At 43.7% G+C, this 18,770-nt stretch overlaps 1 protein-coding gene and 1 long non-coding RNA gene across 8 annotated transcripts in view; one reads left to right on the top strand and one right to left on the bottom strand.

The window, feature by feature from the left end:
* Window positions 1-18,770, bottom strand: part of LOC132471550 (uncharacterized) — a 251,268-nt gene that overhangs the window by 56,196 nt on the left and 176,302 nt on the right. The gene's annotated exons all lie outside the window — the stretch shown is intronic.
* The window catches only part of myo9aa (myosin IXAa), an 81,817-nt gene that overhangs the window by 48,542 nt on the left and 14,505 nt on the right, over window positions 1-18,770 (top strand). For 6 of the 7 annotated variants that reach the window (XM_060071742.1, XM_060071746.1, XM_060071748.1 and 3 more), the window contains 13 exons: window positions 1,729-1,850; window positions 2,606-2,747; window positions 4,590-4,788; window positions 5,658-5,777; window positions 8,976-9,051; window positions 12,835-12,975; window positions 13,232-13,271; window positions 13,390-13,512; window positions 14,521-14,601; window positions 14,731-14,841; window positions 16,369-16,491; window positions 17,545-17,694; window positions 17,979-18,295. In XM_060071742.1, the coding sequence (XP_059927725.1) occupies window positions 1,729-1,850; window positions 2,606-2,747; window positions 4,590-4,788; window positions 5,658-5,777; window positions 8,976-9,051; window positions 12,835-12,975; window positions 13,232-13,271; window positions 13,390-13,512; window positions 14,521-14,601; window positions 14,731-14,841; window positions 16,369-16,491; window positions 17,545-17,694; window positions 17,979-18,295 (1,745 nt within the window). The remainder of the gene's footprint in view (window positions 1-1,728; window positions 1,851-2,605; window positions 2,748-4,589; window positions 4,789-5,657; window positions 5,778-8,975; window positions 9,052-12,834; window positions 12,976-13,231; window positions 13,272-13,389; window positions 13,513-14,520; window positions 14,602-14,730; window positions 14,842-16,368; window positions 16,492-17,544; window positions 17,695-17,978; window positions 18,296-18,770) is intronic. The other variant, XM_060071747.1, reaches the window with a different exon arrangement.

Raw genomic sequence — 18,770 nt, 5'->3', positions numbered from 1 at the left:
AAATTTTGGATTTTGAGCAATCTAGAAATGCTTAAGATGATTATGCAATGTTACCGTATGACTCACCTCAGCACCCTCCTTTGACCAACCCAATGCAAGGTTTCTGTTTCCTCTTTTTTATAGACTTACTGAAGCGAGACAGTTGAGCTTAATAAGTACTTGGCACCGCCTTCTTCACAGCTTCCTCATGGCTTGTAGTTACTTACAGGAATCTATATGGTCAGTAATTGGTTGAAGAAAGATTATTCTTTAAGTTATAATGCTAGACTAAGAGTTATGTTTATATTAATTTTGAGTGCGTTCAGCTTGTATCCCTTTACATTTCTGGGATAACAAATAGTCAATGGACTGTGAATTATACTCCTGTCACAAATTGCAGAGGAAGACCTGATCCTCCCATGAGAAGTAGATTTATGTAGTACATGAGGGAATTACACCTTCAAAGCGTGCCAAAATATGTGAATGTACCTTGGGACTTTTTTTAAATTATGCTCTGACATGTTTTAAAAAGGATTTGACGGACAAAATGACCAAAGAAAAGACCTTGTGCTTTTTAACTGCACGGCGGGCTGCAACAGGCGCTGCAGCTGAGCAATCTGCCCACCTTTCAGATAATGATAGTGGCCGGTGATAAGTGCTCCTGTATCATCTGGCTCCAACCCTTTGTTGTTTTTACAGCATGCACGTTCAGTGATTGCTTCCCCCCCTTATTTTGTCACTCAAAATCGCATGTGTAAACCAAATTGTTGCTTCTAAGTATTTCCCACCGTACTGTGCTTGCTATGCAAATGACGAGCATAGTTCAGCTTAGGCTGACATTATGGCTGTACCTCCAAATACACCCCAATGCCAGCATAATATTTGAGCTTTCCGACATTAATTAATTTACACTTTTTGGTGAAATTTCCTTTCACTCCATTTTTTTTATCATTTCCCATTGACTCTAGATGATGCAGCTGAGGCAAGCAATTATGTCAACAAAGTTGACGAGAGCATATAGGCCATTGCTCGTAAATCAAATGCGAGTCATCCCAGATGAAGTGTCAACTCATGTATTCTTAGAACATACACATCTACTGTTCAAGTACTGCATGCAAACGATAGGAGTGGTTGGAGTAAATATTGTTGGATTCCTTTCAGTATGGTCCTTCTAAAATTAAATTAATTTAGACAACTATCTTATTGTCCTCTTGCAGAAAAGTGTATGATACAACAGGAATTTATCTTTCTTTTGGACTTGGAGAAAATGGTACCGAGAAGCACTTCCACTTCATTTCTCATAAGCCTCTCTCGGATTATGTCTCTCTTGGTTAATTTGTGTTCCCATGAACCGGTGAAACAGCAATGATACCGCTTCACACTGAGAATGCTTTTTAATGTTTTTTACTTATTTACTTATTTTACTTATTATAAAACCGCTTTGAAGCCAGACGGGCACCACAAGGAGTTTTCTAGCTCTGTGTGAAAAGCATGCAACTCAGCCACCAATAATTTTGTTTACTTAGGGGAATGTAAAACATCCTGCTCCCTTGTTACTCCAAGCCTGTTCACTGACACTCTTAGTTCTTCATGGCCCCCAACAATCCTTATCTTGTTTCTAGGTTTCTTAATCTCGATTCAATATCTCAATGGAGCATTTAAAGTAAAATCTCAATCATGATGCAGATGAAGGCTCACTGCCATGGTGTTCTGGACCTTACTGTTTGTGTTCCTTGTGTCGCCTCCCAGGAGGAGTACAGAGCAGAGGGCATCACCTGGCACAACATCGACTACATCGACAACAGCGGATGCATCAACCTGATCAGCAAGAAGCCCACTGCACTGCTCCATCTGCTGGATGAAGAGTGCAAGTGAGTTGGCTGCCTGTGCGACTCCTGGTGATGCTCCTTATCCAGAGCTGCACCACATGACGATAGTAATTATTTTAGCCTTTTAACCCCCACAGTACTAAGGTTCGTAGTGTTTGTCAGCCCCGTTTTGCTTTCGATATCCGTCTCGGCTCTTCTCCCATCTGGGTCTTCATAACCTCAGGCATCCAGCAAAGAAGATATCTTAATTGAATGATGGTTTCTGTAGCTCGGTTCCGTTCCTGACCTAGCCATGCCTTTAACCGGACTAAAATCATTATTCATCTCTTTTTGTTTTACTATAGACCAAGGTTAAACAGTGGACAGTAGCAGACAACTGATGTTATTTTGTGTTAGGCTAATCACATTTTAGATGACTAATTAAACTGGTGCTAACTGACAGCTTATTGATGAGATGTGATTAGTGCTACCAAACATCTTCTCCCCATTAAAGCTGCTGTTTGAAAGTTAAACTCTCAGAACTTACTGCTTTTCGAGAAAAAATCACTCAGCTCTCTCCCTCCCCACGTTTCTTTCCTGAAATTGAGATGTGTTGCATTTCACAAACCTGTGATTGACGTCAAGATGGATCCTCAGAATATTCTCATACAGAGGCAGGCGGGCTTAACTCAAAACAGATATTCTTACACTGCATTTCACTCACTTATGGCTGACGGATGGCTGTGGCACTCCTCACATTTTACAGCTCTTATAGCTCTTAAATCTTACCTATTTCCATTTTGTTGCCCATGGTTCAGCTTTCCCCAAGCCAGCAACCAAACCTTGTTGGACAAGTTCAAGCGGCAGCATGAAGGGAACAGCTACATGGAGTTTCCCGCTGTCATGGAGCCTGCCTTCATCATCCGACACTACGCCGGCAAGGTCAAATACGGCATCAAGGTGAGACACCCCTAGCCCTAAGGCCACGAAAAATGGTCTTAGTTATCAAGGAAGAAACCTAGACATGAACGAGGAAAGAGGGATGCCTGACAAACTTGTATAATGACAAACAACCGTTTAAGTAAAGTTTAAAGGATTTGTTGATAATTGCAGAGCAACATTACAATACGTCCTGTGGGTATGTGTAGGTGGGGTGGTCTTTAACTGTTTGGAACGCAGACAAATAACTCTGTTAAGACACCAATGGGCATGCTCACAGACATAGATGGAGACTAGCAGTTCAAATTCTTGAATGTTAAATGTACTGGTCATGAGCACCGTGGTGGATTTTTGATCAAATTGCGAAATCTTTATCGCTTTTTCCTTGACTGGCTCAGCAGAGAAAAGATGAAAAAAAATTGTTAATGCTTAAAGGTCCCATGGCATGCTACTTTATGGATGGTTTTATATAGGTGTGAGTAGGCCCCTAAAACAGCACTTGAGGATGTTCAAGAAATCCGCCTTGGTGCAGAATTATAGCTGCTACGAGCCAGTCCCACAATGAGCTTTCCACAAACGTGCTGTTATTAGAGGTGGGTCAAGGAGGAGGGTGGGGGTTGTGGCCCTGAGCAGCTTGCGGCCACCGTACCGTGCCCTAGTGTTTACAGTGGATGAATCGCAATGGTTCGGATTCATAATATCATCCGGAGGCGCACACAGCTTTTGGACGTGTTCTGTAAATATTCCAGAACACTCTGGTTGCTCCGGCGGGAGCCTTGGAGCTCAATATCTAAATAATATCATTTTATATAGTATCTATATAATATTATATATATTATCACGGCCAAAAGCTGTGTGCGTCTCCGGATGATATTATGAATCTCAAACGACTTCTCTGGTTCTTCCACTTCCATTTCAATCTGAAGTACAGACTGAACCAGGGCATGGAGGAGAAAGGAATTGTTGCCATTTGCTGACTCCTGGTACTTCCACAACGAGACTCATAATGGGGGTTATCTCGGGCCATGGTTGAGACGGGCAACAATCTAGCCCGGGCGACAATCGTGGTGAACAATCCCTTTCTTCTCCATGTCTCGGTTCAATCTGGTTTTCAGGGGGTCAAACACCAACGTTCGTTTCCCCCAATTGCTTCTCAACCAAGGCCGAGATAAGCCCCACTACGAGTCCTGTTGTCGAAGTGGCTACCAGAGACTTAGAGAACCCTAAACAGTCTAGTCTTTCACCAACGCTTTACGTTATGATGTTGCATGTTATGCGCAACAACACCAACAGCAGAACGGTTATCCAAATAACAAAGAAGTGTACAGTGCTTGCGTTAAAGTGTGTGTATTCACACACACATGTGGCACTCTCCCGGTCGTAGCTCAGTGCCGGGCCAAATTCTCTGGGCGGGCAACGCAGAGAAAGGGGAGGTTACCTGGCCCCATATGACGACATAGGGGGCCAAATTCCAAATCAGTGCATCTGAGGTTTGTTTTTTCAAAGGCGTAGCGGGATACCTGGGATACCATAGGCAGGCTAGGGGTACTCAAATTATTGTTAGAAAACCTCAAAGTAAAAAAAACACTATCCGTTTTCCATCATGGTGGTTTATCGCCCCTTGATTATTGCAGTAGGGAATAATTATTTTCGTATTTTTAAAACAACCATGTAAAGTATATCTTGTTAGGCAACCACTTGAACTTTGTTATATCACAATAAATGTTTTATGAATGAAATGTAAAACAAATGCTACTGGAATTAGGTAACAGTCTTCCGGAGAGCCCTCATGTATGACTCAAACTGTGCTATTTGTGAATGTGATATGTAATACTCTAATCTCTCGCTCTCGCTGTTTCGCAGGACTTCAGGGAGAAGAACACGGATCACATGCGTCCGGACATCGTGGCATTGCTGAAGAGCAGCAAGAACGCCTTCATCGGTGGGCTGATTGGCATCGACCCATCGGCCACGTTCCGCTGGGCGGTGCTGCGGGCTTACTTCAGGGCCCTGGTTGCCTTCAGGGAGGCTGGGAAGAGACACCAGCGCAAAAAAAGCACAGGTGACGAACCGCAGAGGAGGGCGTTGGGGACTCCATGAGGCAGGGTCCCCAATTCCTAGTTTACCATGGTCCTTAGGATTATATTCATAGCTACATAATGTAGAAACACAAGAAGGCTCGTCACATATTCTCTGAAAAATTTGTAATGCATTACTTATTGTGAAGGATGATGGATCTGTAATTTCCTTAATTGTTCCTCGACAAAGATGGCTTGTGTATTGAGCCAGCTCTAGTGCGCTACTGCACAGTAGTGTATCAGAAATGTTCAGAAGTAGAGAACAAGTAGAAAACCAATACTAAAGTGCTGCCATGAATGTAGTAATAGTTAGTTTTTTCGACCTGTTCAGTCAAATCAGTCTATTTCAGCATTCTTTCTTAGCCGGTCAATGGAAATGCAAAAAAGTTTGACCCTTTTCTCGCTAGATGTGGTAGATGTGACTAGATTGCTCTTTGCCCACCTACATAAAATCATAGCACCTCAGTAACTAATTACGCGTCATGCAAAATCCCCGTTAGTAGAACCAATGGTTTATCCAGACCTAAAGGAGTGTTGAATAGACTGCCAGCTTCCTTCACACACCTTTTTATAGTTGAATTAATAACCTCACTGTCGCCTCCTCCTTCAGTTCTGAATGTCTCTCGGTCTATGTGAAAACCGTAGTCTTGCACAGGTTTCTCTCTCGTAGACGATTGCATCTCTTGTTTTTTTCTCAACTTCACTGTCTAATTGATCTTTGTCTTTTCTTTTTCTCTCCATTCCTTCCCTTCTCCTTCCCTCTCATTTTTCCTCCCCTGTGTTTGTTGATCTTCTTCTCCTCTGTTCATTTTGTTTGTTCTCTCTTCATGTGATGTTGTTTTGCTTCTCCAAGGGCATGATGGCGCTGCTCCCTGTGCCGTTTTGAGCGTTGCGGATAGCTTTAGCTTTCTGCAGCACCCTGTGCATCAGAGGAGCTTAGAGATCCTGCAGAGGTGCAAGGACGAGAAGTACAGTAAGGCTGCCATCCCATAATAACTCTATCCTCCCCATTTTCAAGCTAGAGCCCCAGGGTTTCGGTGGGGGGAAACTAAAGGGAGATGGTAGACCAACATTGTCATCTTGTAGTTGTGTCTGCACAGCCATGCTTTGTGCAAGTATGCCTTCTCCAGTGTTCGAAGTGTTTTCCCAACACAGGAGTTCAAAAGCTTCATATCTAGAATGCTTGCAACATCATACCATCACCAGATTGTAAATGTTTTTATTTTTTGCGATTGGGCCCACATAAAACTATCATTTAATAATAGAGTTGATTGAATGATGACGAGTAATGATGCTTGTTGGTCACAGCTCTTTCTGCGCCAAGCTTATCCCATCCTTTCTTACGACCAAGCATGTCACATGCTGTATGGTGGCAGGGGTCTGCCATTCCTTCACTAACACCGGGTTTGTTTGTTGCATGCTTCTTGGGCATGGCTAAGACCTTTTAACCTTGGGTTAACGAACACTGGTCTCCGGATATGGGCTCATGTGCATCTCAATCAATTTGAAAATTGTGGAAAAGTTAATCAAGTTCAGTAATTCGATTTTTAAAGTAAAACTCATATATTCTATAGATTAATTGCAACCGAAGTGAAATATTTCAAGCCTTTATTTGTATTAATATTTATGATTGAAGAAATGATTGATGATGAAAACCCAAAATTCTGTATCTCAGAACATTTTTATATGGTGAACAAGTTGAATAATGTAGACTCAAGGTTTTCTCAAAATACCTGAAAAGGTTTCCTGAAGCTTTTAATGGTCTCTCAGTCTGGTTCATATGGCTTCAAAATCATGGCGAAGACTTCTTACTTGACCGTTGTGCAGAAGTCGTTGACACCCTCGACAAGGAGGCTATGGGCCCTATCTAAGAGGCGTGTCGGCGAAAAAGCGGAGGCGTGTTCCGGCGCAAATGATACATGGTGCTATCTTACTGATCGATTTTGCAAGCGCGCCACTGAGCGGAAAAATCCTGGTCTAAGTACTAGGACGTTTTAGAGCACTTAATGCTTCCTTCTGCTGGCAAGATTTATGGAGATGCTGATTTCATTTTCCAGCAGGGCTTGGCACCTGCCCACACTGCCAAAGTACTGATACCTGGTTTGCTGACCATAGGAACACAGTACTTGATCAGCCAGCAAACTTGCCTGATCGGAACCCCAGAAAATGTATGGGTTATTGTCAAGGGGAAGATGAGACCCAACAATGCAGACGAGCTGGAAGCCGCTATCCAAGCAACCTGGGCTTCCATAGCACCTCAACAGGGCTGATTGACTCCATGCCGCTTCGCATTGATGCAGTAATTCATGCGAAAGGAGACCCAACCAAGTACTGCATAATCAAGAACATACTTTTCAGAAGGCTGGAATTTCCGTATTAATAATCATTTTTTACTGGTCTTATGTGATAATCAAATTTTCGAAGATACTAAATTTTTGGTTTTCCTGAGCTGTTAGCCATAATCATCAAGACCATCAAGACAAATATAGGCTTGAAATATTTCATATTTTCACTTTTGGTGGAATGAATCTATATAAAATGAGTTTCACATTTTTTACTTTCGACAATATTTTAATTCATTGAGATGCACCTGTACATTTCGCGGGGGGGGTGTGTGTGTTGATTGGATTTCCACCATGTCCTCTCTGTTGTGGAATAGTTTTGGGCATGGGTGATGCTGTGCACAGAAATTAAAAAAATCAACTCACTGCACTGACCGTCTCTTGACCTCGAGGTGACCCCAACTACACAAGTGGTTTTGGTTTTAATAAACTCTTAAGCAAAGTGTGTGTCACCTACTTTGTATCCAGATGTGGTTTGTTATATCACCTACTTAAATCACATTGTGAATAAAATAGTATGTACGTACAGAAATTGATGTAAAAAAAACAAGTGCCTCATGCTAGTCACTTTGTTATGAAACATACAAGCAGACTAGTTATTAATGCAAGTGGAATGCTGCAAAGACTTGGGGGGTATCCTACTATCCTCCAAAGAACAGATCTTATGTTTCCTTGAGATTTCATGGTATCTAGGCTTCTGGCTGAAACCAATGGAACAGCATTATGTGGCTTTATTGCTGGCAATATCGTTAGCTTTACAACAGTAAGGGAGCAACGAAATATGGAGAGGGGGCGTTTCCAAAAACCAAACGCGCATTGTTGTACGCCGACAAACAATCACAGACGTAGTGCTATCAAACAAACGCACACAGTGCTCCGCCAATACGCACAAAAACCGTCAAAACCCGATGCTATATGAACCTCTATAATAACTTTATCATAGTTGCAATACAATGCGACAAACCAAGGGTTAATCAGCTATGGCAATGGTAAAGATATCGCTTAAATAGACCGAAGCTAAGTACATTAAAAGTGACGGCAGTCCTCGCCAGCACGAAAGTAAAAAAGTATATGTCCCAGTAGAATATCCTTTTGAAACCGGATTGCTAAACTAGTGCAACTGCTTGATCACAATGACAGTATGATTGTGTGACCGTTAATTCTGACTTTTTGAACTTCTAGCTACCCCAATAACCAATGAAATTGATTTGCAAATGTAGACTAAACTGTTACTTTGGAACTAAGTAGTTTTGTGGGGCAAAATAAGATGAAATATTATTTTGCAAGTAAAACTAATTATTTTAAACATATTAATTTTCTCTAAGTAGGTGAGGATGGTCGTCTGAGGAGGCGATGCCCCTTAACTCCCCCTCGTTGCACCGGGCCTGATCAGCAGCATCTTACATGATGAGACAACGCCTTTGATTTCCTCCTACAACACTAGGCAACACGGCCAATAAATCTATCATTCTTCTCTTTATTCTTTTCAAATAATACTAGGCTTAACTAATCCATTTCCATGCGGACCTGCAATCAATTCCTCTTCTGGATAAACTGAAACCATAACTTTCACTAATTTAGAAATATTGACTTTTAATCTAAACTGGTCATCAGTTTAATTACTGGTTGGTTGTTTTTTTCTACACCATAAAGTGTGTGTGTGTGTGTGTGTGTGTGTGTGTGTGTGTGTGTGTGTGTGTGTGTGTGTGTGTGTGTGTGTGTGTGTGTGTGTGTGTGTGTGTGTGTGTGTGTGTGTGTGTGTGTGTGTGTGTGTGTGTTGCTTAACGTATCACCATCCTGTGTGTGTGTGTGTGTGTGTTTTTTATCAGGCGGGGCGAGGCGGAGTCCCAGGACCCCCCTCTCAGACCTGCAGGGCAGCAACACACTCAACGAGAGATCGCCACGGTGAGAGCCTCTGATGTCCTTGATAACCAATCCCCAATCTTAAAAAAACACCTTTTCTAACCCTCTGGTCGTACTGGTCTGTTGGTTAGTTCAGTGTTAAACAGTTACTGGAGATGGGAGTATTTCTGTGTGGAAGCGCCCCTGTTGTTACAAGGGGTGACTTTTGCACAGAATGTCCATGATTCACTGAAAGCAGAAGGACTGGTCATAAAGGTTCCCACCATTTGAGCCCTACTTCAGCCCTGCGGACACCAATTGCACAACGCAGCCATTCTTTTTGTAAGACAGTTGAACGGGATCCCACTCGTGATCTTTGCCCCATGGGATCTGCACACCCGTAGCTTGTAGCCTCCCATCACTTCCTGCCTCTTCCTAGACTGGGTACCCCCAACCCATTCTGCCGGCGATTTGAATTCCCCCTGCAGAAGGGTCTGGAGAAGAGCAATACATTTCTTTCTGCTTCCGATACGTTTTTGTGGGAGACAATCCCCAAGCTGGCTTTTCCCCCTCGGCCGCTATTGGCTGGTTTAACACAATGACGACAAGGAAGCGACGGCGAAAATGACAGCAGCCTCCCCATACCAACGTGCAATCTACGATTGAGCTTGATCTGGCAATAGCCAGGCTGGCCTCTTCCCTCTCATCCATCGCTGCTTCCTAAGTGTTCACTAGAGTCAGCTCCCCCCCATGCAGGTGGTGGCTTAGTGATGTCCTACCAGAGATATGTGCTGCAGGATGTCGGTGGTGGTGGGGATAAATACCTCTTCTCATCAAGGAGCCTCTTGGGGTGTGCGTGTGTGTGTGTGTGCGCACCCGTGTGTCTGGGTTTTTTTCCGCAAACGGATATCCAGAGTGGACATAACACAGCTTTATGGACTCCCAGGGATCCAGCAGCAGATGTGGTTCCATCACCGTGGAACCACAGTGATCTCTGCTCCAACAGATGGAGTGGACAATGGGAGAGACGTTTGTTACTGCGGACTGTTGGTCTGGTTCTTTGCTGAGCATTAAATCAATCTTGCAAGGCCCTAAACGGCAGCGTTCTCTATACTGCAAAAGGATGCAGTGTGAGGGGATGATTCGATCTTGGAGGAAACCTTATATATGTTTACTGTGACCCCAGATCCCTTTATTGCTCTACGCCCTGTGCTTTATGTGCTATGTACTCCGCCCGTGGGACTGTGAAGAGGGCTGGCGTTCTGGAAACTTCCCAGGGCCCTCTTCAAGGGCCAGGTTAGAGGAACGAGGATAGAGAGCGTAGGGTGGAGGACGGAGCGAGATGGGACCAAGCTTTTGCTAAGACGGACCCTTCGGCATCTGCGGGGATTGGGAGGTTGCAGGGCTGGAGGAGCGGGCGCTCTGGGTCATGTGAGATGATGTGTTCTTAACGGGTCAGGGCGGAGGTGATGCGGTCTGATAGGTTGGGAATGGTGATTCTTGTGAGGGATTTTTTAAAAGCCTATATCGATGTACTACTGTGAATATGTTGTAAAAGCAGATTAATGCATACAGATGCACTAGTTCGACAATGCTGTAATAAAGGAGGAGAAGGGGGTGTGGTTGCACAGACTTGTGTTTAAGTTTCCTGATGTGTCTGTTGGCAGCGTTTGTGAGCATCAATGGTGTGATGGTTGTAGCTGAGCTTATTGTCCACTATAATGTATGGTGTTACGCCACTTGAGGACGGAGAATAGTGTTGGAGGTATAGGATAGAGTTGGAGATGGAGACTAGACACTGGAGGGTAACGTTATGGTAGGTGGCAGGTATAGAGGGTAGAGGAGGGAGCGTGAGGGATAGAGCTCAAACAATCTTACCCTGAGCTGGATCAGTCGTTTCCATCTGAGCCTCTTTTGGGTTGCAAATGCAATCCACAAGGATCAGAATGGATTCTGGTTACTGTAGATACTTTATAAATTGACAAGGTGATGGGCTCTGTGCGCACAGCATTGGACAATGTTATCTGTTAAAGTACTTTTGTCATAATTGAATCATAATGATCAAATCCACATTGGAATTGACTACTCAAATTTGGACCAATGGGTTTTTGTGTCGTGCCATTTTTGAGAGACGTTAAATACAAGTTCCCGCTCAATCTCCTGTTGCTGTCTCTCTCTATCCAGAACGCCCAGAGGCATTCCCAATTGATTCGGTTCCGAGAGTTTATTTTACTTCTGACCTTAAAGTAACTCTGTGTGTGGGCTGGCAACAGCAGGGTAGATTCCTGTCAATTGTAGAAGTCAAAATAAACTCCTCTGCTCTGACCCAATTCATGACGGATGGTTGCTGTTGTAGCCATTTCCTTATTTCTAATAGCCACAAGAGCTCAGTGTTTGGTTTCATCTAGTTGCACATGCATTTTTTCCGCCACAGAATATTTGTTAACCTAGTTTTTGTAATGCTCATTCTCTGGTTCAGTTTACTCTGTTTTATATTACCATTTTGTCCTCTACCTTTTCCCTCTTTCTCTCTTCACTGTTATTTTCTTACATTTACATTTAGGGCACTTAGCAGACACTTTTATCCAAAGCGACTTACAATAAGTACATTTGTCATAAGAAAGTGACACAATATATCTCTGTCGGTACAAAAAGGATGTTCATAGAACCAAGAACAAAGCACCGACAATCGCTAGGTTAAACCATTCCCCGTGTTCAACTTAGATAGCTATGATAAGATGCAACATAACTAAGCACTATAACTAAAAAAATACGACACACAATAAGTGCGTACATTAAGTGCCAGGACGTACAACATACAACCAGTAGGAGGGGAGGGACTTAAGACCTCTGTGCATTACCTCCCCGGCTATGTAGAGTCTAGGTGATGGAATTGAGGTCGGTTAAATACAAGGCGCGCTGCAGCGTTCTGGATACGCTGCAAAGGTTTAATTGCGCAGGCAGGGAGTCCAGCCTGGGGCGAGTTGCAGGAGCCGAGGTGGGAGATGACGAGCGCGTGGACCAGGAGCTGAGCTGCTTCCCTCGTGAGGAAGGGCCTGATCCAGCGGATCTTCTTCTCATCGCTTCTCCTTTCATCAAATCCTTTCTTCTCAGCTCTCATCTCTCTTCCTGCCCTCCCCGCTCCCCTCCTCTCTCCCATCCCGTCGCTTCAGGACTTTACAAACCAAGTGGTTGTAGCTAGTGCCTGACCGGCCTCACCACTCAGCCCTGACCACTATGTAGAAAGAAGACCAGTGTTTGCTTTCAGGTCCACTGGGTTGGTTTACACCTTGAGGCTTGAGGCTTTGCATGAACTTCTGACCATAGAAAAAAATCGACCCTGCAGATCATACAGTACAATGTTACATTGAAGAAATGATTGCAACAATGTTAAGAGTCCGCAATGTCGGTTATGGTCGGTGGTGTGACGTGGAGTTGAACAGGATTATGTCTCGTTGAAATTGTGGCTCAATGTGGATAAACAACATTGTTTTATCACACACATTTGGTTCACATGTCAATCTCAAAGATGTTCCTGTAAATGTCTGTTAAGTCCCTGTCTATCACCGAATCAGTTATCACAATGGTGAATGAGCCTCTGGCCCACAGACGAAAGCCCTAACATTTGCGTTCATATAGAATTATGAATGTAATGAACTGGGCGTCAGTGATGACATGGTTTGTATCGCTGGAAGAAATAACACTTACTGCCAAAAGTGCTGCAAAAGAAAACTAAATGGAAATCTTCAAAGATCCTCATCTTCAAGAAAGGCAATTTCTTCCAGAATGTTTTAGGGCTTGAATCGTAGGAAACTACGTGTGTAGTAAACTGCGTGTGTACCACAGGGGTTCTCCTATTCCTGGCTTGAACGGGCGTGTGGGCCAGCAGAGTCGCCTATCGTCCGGCATCTCCACCACGGAAGGGGACGGCATCTTCATCAACTCCACCAGCAGCAAGCTGCTGGAGAGAGCTCAGGGCATCCTCATGTCAGTCACTACACTCACACCTCACCTCCCTCAACCCCAGACTCGGATCCAGCTTTCATATGATGTCAAATGTGCTCTGTTACTTCATAACATGAGAATATTATAATCGTATTTTTAGTATTTATTTCTATGTCTTGGGGAAAAGTCTCAGCATTTGGTTAATGCTATTCTATTTTTCTGGTGCCATGTGGAGAGAATTTCATTGGCAATACTAAGCCTTCCTTTCTTGATGCGTGCTTCCATTGCTTTTCAATAGGAGGAACAAAAACTACAAACCCAAGCCTCTCCTCCCAAAGGTAATTCCCACGCTACACCCCCCCCCTACCCCACCCTGCTAGAGTGTTTTCTGGGACTTGCACACTGCCAGTGCTGTTGCTAGCCATGTTGCTGAGGCGACCGTGTGCTCTCCTGCAGCACTTGTTGGACGTCAAGTCCCTCAAGTACCTGAGCAAGCTGACGCTACACGACCGCATCACCAAGTCCCTGCTCCACCTGCACAAGAAGAAGAAGCCGCCCAGCATTAGCGCGCAGTTCCAGGTTGGATGCAGCATTCCGACACACACACGTGCTCATACACACACCCATGCACACACACAAACAGAGACACATATGCTGATCCACACACACACGTACACACACACACACAAACATGCCGATCCACACACGCATGCATGTACACACAAATACATGCTGATACACGCATACACACAAAAATGAACACATGATTGCACACAGAAAGACACAACTTACATTTATTGGCCTAAGATAATTATAAGTTAATTGAATGAGCCTGGGGCCTGGGGATTATCACACTGCAGCCCTCCATGTTCACCAGCAATGTGCTTCATGCACTTCAAAACTTTATTTATACAAAAATATCACTTAACAGCATGAGCTGTTTCTTTTGAGCGGGCACAGTGCATCAGCCAGGTTCTTCTCCGATTCTAGTGTTGTATTGCTGTGCGTGCCAAGAAAATCCCAACTGGTTAACCTCCCACTCCTAAGAATTCCTTAAAATAATCGCTATTCTCTAAATATGCTGGCATGTTAAATCTGCCCTTAAATCTTTAACTTATGACGTAAAGAAATATCTTGGCTAGAAAGTTCCTCAAGAATATAACGCGCCCATCCATAAATAAATCCGTCAAGGGAATTGTTCCATATAAATCTTTTTAGTGTGGTCCACTACCCCCTCCACCAATGTAGGTAGGGGGTCATCAGTTAATCAGAAAATGTATATATCTAACTATAGCTGCAACGTCAGCCCCTAGAGGTTGCCAATTGGAAAACGACCATTGTGCAGCTTTAAAGGAAACGCTTCAAATGCTTCAAATTCCCTTCATCTGCTTTTTGTTCCTGCTAACGGACTTAACCAATAGGCGCGTATTTGGGTTAGGGTCTCTCATCTAGATCTAACTAAAAGTGATAGAATAGAAGTTGAGGTAATCCAGGCCTCGTTGTGAATCTTGAATCTTAAATCATATCCTTAGAGATGGGCATATTATTGTTGTCTCTGATATATTGTGTATGTGTTGGGCTCTCTAGGCTTCCCTCAACAAGCTAATGGAAACCCTGGGCCACTCCGAGCCCTACTTTGTCAAGTGTATCCGCTCCAACGCTGAGAAGGTACAAATATATTGAAGACCAGTTTGTGACTTTATTAGTCAAGCTTTTAATTGGTTTATTTAGCCCCCTGATCAATCCGCATTCCCTGGTCTTCAAAAGCTCTCCTCTTCTGGTTACGATTTCCCCCAGCTGCCTTTGCGCTTCAACGACGAGTTGGTCCTGAGGCAGCTGCGCTACACTGGCATGCTGGAGACCGTACGCATACGGCAGTCTGGATACAACATCAAGTACAGCTTCAAGGTAAGAACCTCAGCCATGCATATAAACCACACACACTCCGGTTGACTCATTTTTATAGTTCTTTAAATAATGGTGCCAAAGTCTGAACAGCCTGAATGTAAACAGACAATTAAGAAGACACCATGTGACTGTAGACTTGTATACTGTAGTGGCTAAACCCCGCTGTTTTGGTTGTGTCACATTGACAAACTTTTGATTGTTCTCACCACTTCGGAGGAATACCATTTTTGTTTGTTTTGCTTCAAAATCCTGCTCTTTTCTGATCTATTTTTAAATCCCAAATCTTACGTGCAGCACCTTTTTTAAGAAATAGAAACAAAACAACAAATCAAAACAATGAGGGCATAACAAAGAAAATATTGTGAGAGAAATGAAATACGAGGCCTCCAAGACATTGTGAGGTTGTGGTGTCAACACTGGTTTACATCAGCACAGTTTATTGGCAAATGTACGTGTGTGTGTGTGTGGTTATGTGCGCAGCGGCACCCCCAATCTAATTAGTTTGAGTCAGCCAAGTCACTGTTGTATTACCACCAATTCCCATAGTCTGAATCACACTTTTCCCCCGCATTTTTTCACATAATGGTGATTGCTCAGCTTGTTCCCAGCCTGGTCACAGAGTCCTGGTCACAGAGGAGGGTGCATTATTTGGCTTACCCAAATGGCAGCTTTGATAACTACGATTAATATATATAAGGTTTCTAAAGTGTGTCGTATTGTGAACTTTCTTTAAAATCGAAGCCATTCAAATGTTTCAGTAAGCTGTGTTTAGCAAAATATTTCCCAAGAAAAAAGTGTATCTATGACGTTTTTGGTCAAACCACAGCCAGGTTTTAGTAGCTGAGCCAACTTGGAGCTTGTGATATTGTCCGGCGTTGTGGAATCTCCCGGAACATATTAGCACCGTGGTCAGCGCTTATTAGAAATACTTCCAGCATGTATCACTGTGTAAGACCCTGCGGTGGTCCCCCATCTCGGGTCTTCAGAACAGAGCCTCAGCATTGTCTAGGGGTCACTCCAACACTCCCCATCCCAGCAATAGCATAAACACTGTTTTGCCAGCCAACCCCCTGAAGGCAGAGCGGGGGAGCAGATTGGCGTCGGGACAATGGGCCTTAGTTTAAATGTTGGGAGTTGAGCTTGTTTTAGGACTTGATGATATTGAATCCCTGCTAACATGGACAAACATGGGCTTCACGTGAAACCATGTGTGTTAGGACAACCTTGGTCATTTCAGTCCTTGGGTATCGGTTGTATAAAGGTTCATGTGAACCAGCCCCAGTTTCTTCTGATGGTCAAGATACTTATCCCATCTATTAGGCCTGTAATACTGATTTATTGCTTCAGGTTTTATACCTTGGTGGTTCAGTCTATAAACATCAGAGCTTCCTCAAAGGCCAACAGTTGTTTCTCTGCACAAAAGCAGAGACATCTGAGACGCATCTGGCTCTGTTACAAACCATTATGGTGAAAGATATATCCCTGTCCCATTTCTCATGAATCTTTTCTGCTGTTTCTCTTTGTCAGGATTTTGTCCGCCACTTCCGTGTGTTGCTCCCAGAAGGCACCAGGGCTTCCAAAGAAGACATCCAGAGGTTTCTGGGCCAGGTGGACCTGGCGCCAGATGGTTTCCAAGTTGGCAGGACGATGGTATTTACACTGTTCTCCGCTTTCACCTTCCATATCCATCCTCTTATCTAGTGATTTATGGTTAGCAGATGGTAATGTAACCAGTATTTTATTGGTGGATAAGCATGGAGCATATTTTTATGAATGGATGTAGCATAAAAAAAGTATTTATGACATCACTTTGTGATACTTCCCATTGCAGTGTTAATTAAGTTAATTATGTTAAGGTGTAATTACGCAAGTATTCTGTAATCAGCAATGTAAAAAATTGAACAGCCCTTACTTGATATGTAAAAACAATATGGAACAACATGTAAGTTTAGGATTAGGGGTTAAGGGTTGAATATCAAAAAAAGTGAGTTCCACACTAGGGTATGGCTAGGGTGGGGCTGTTCCATAATGTTGTTGCATGTTAAGTATATGCTGTTACCGGTTGTTTCGGGGTGCCTATTACGTGTGTAATTACACTCAAATTAGGAAACCATAATGGAGAGCATTACCAATATTTTCTTTGAAGAATAGTAACAATAAAAGCAATAGATGTGGAGGGCACATTCAATTAAGGTTACATGATACAGGTGCTCAGTTTTAATATAGTATTAAAAACTATGCAGTCTAAATATAATTTCTAGGTCCTAGACTCCTAGCCCTAGGCTGAAAACAATTATGTAATGAGGACATGGATAAAAGGGCTAGTAACTGTCTGGACAACTGAGATGCTTCAGTTTTTATCCTTTCTCTAATTAAACAAACATGCCGTGTATCCAGACACGTTTATTTTTGTAGTATTAGTATTATTAGTTAGTTTTTCTGGTGTTTGCGTGGTTGGCACGGATGGATGCCCTGTGATTCACAAGAATGTGTGTGTGTTTTCATCCAAGTGTGTGACTAAGCTCTGTTATAGTGTGTGTGTGTGTGTGTGTGCGTGCGTGCGGCAGGCTCTGCTAATGTCTGCGTTTGTGTGTCCTCTGCTAACGCACGGGCGTGTTTGTGTGCCTGGCTCTGCTGACCTGTGTGTGTGTGTGCCTGTCTCTGCTGACCTGTGTGTGTGTGTGTGTGTGTGTGTGTGTCCAGGTGTTCCTGCGGGAGGCGGGGCGTCGGAGCCTGCAGGCCTCTCTCCACGGCCGGGTCCTGAGCCTGGTGGTGGCGCTGCAGCGGCGCTTCAGGGCCCGGCTGGAGCGCGCCTCCTTCCTCAGGACCAGGGAGGCGTCCGTGTGCATACAGGTACCCTGCCCCTGATCCTTGTCCCCCTCCTCGGGGAACGGTTCATGGTTTCATGTGCACTGATGACATGGTAACAGGAAATGCCTAGCATTGTTAGAACGCTAATACTAATCCTATTAACAGTTTAATGGAAAGTCCTTTATTGAACAAATGTGATCTTTACAGGATCTAAACAAGGGTCAAAATGGATGATAGTCATTTAATCACCTATTTCACTGTTAAGTAGATAAAATACAGCGTTTATGTAAATAAAATGCTGTGTTTTTGCTTTTGTCTTTTCAAAGCGATGGTGGCGTGCATACCGGCCGAGAGATATCGAGGATAACGAAGAGGGCTGTGAGCTTGCCATCCAACAAGAGGCGGCCGTGTGCCTCCAGAAACACTGGCGGGGGTACGAGGCCCGCCGGAGGTTAGGGCTTTGGAAGGAAGCCGCTCTGGTATTGCAGAAAGCGTGGAGGTTGTGGACCTATCGCCGTGTTGACGCGGCACTGGTGATTCAAACAGCGTGGCGCTGCCATAGAGCCAGAGAAGGCTATCTGAGTCTGTACGCTACAGTGGTGCGACTGCAGGCAGTCAGCAGAGGCTACCTAGCCAGACAGAGGTGAGGCTTACTCCTTGCTATGTAAATCCCATTCACGCATTCCATTCATACTGTAACTCTACTAGCTCTTGGTCAGTATGGCTTTTCTAGCCAGGTTAAAAAAGTATTCCCTACTCATTACCTCCAAAAATAATTGTTTAACATGAGGCACAAGTCATTTATGTGGGTTCAGCTTCAACAATAGCTCAGATTTCTCTCCATTATGACTAAATTCCTCTTTGTATGGTCCCCGAAATTCCAAGCGATGGATAATTTCTCAAAACCAGATTAACGTTTGTTGAAAAGAGTTCATTCAGTGTAGTTTATGTATTAGCGGCCGTGCTGTGAGCCTGCAGATCAGTACAGCCTTAAGATCATATTATTACGAAAGCACCGTGACTTGGCTCATCAACTTTTGAGCTGCTCCTGAAACAAATTCTTTCAAAAGGGATTCTCATCTGGGGACACAAACTTCACAGCACACCTTTTACATGTG

Source organism: Gadus macrocephalus, chromosome 14 (assembly GCF_031168955.1).
Source record: "Gadus macrocephalus chromosome 14, ASM3116895v1".
Taxonomy (NCBI): domain Eukaryota; kingdom Metazoa; phylum Chordata; class Actinopteri; order Gadiformes; family Gadidae; genus Gadus; species Gadus macrocephalus.
Note: the sequence above shows the minus strand (reverse complement) of the source record. Positions and strands in the feature narration are given on the sequence as shown.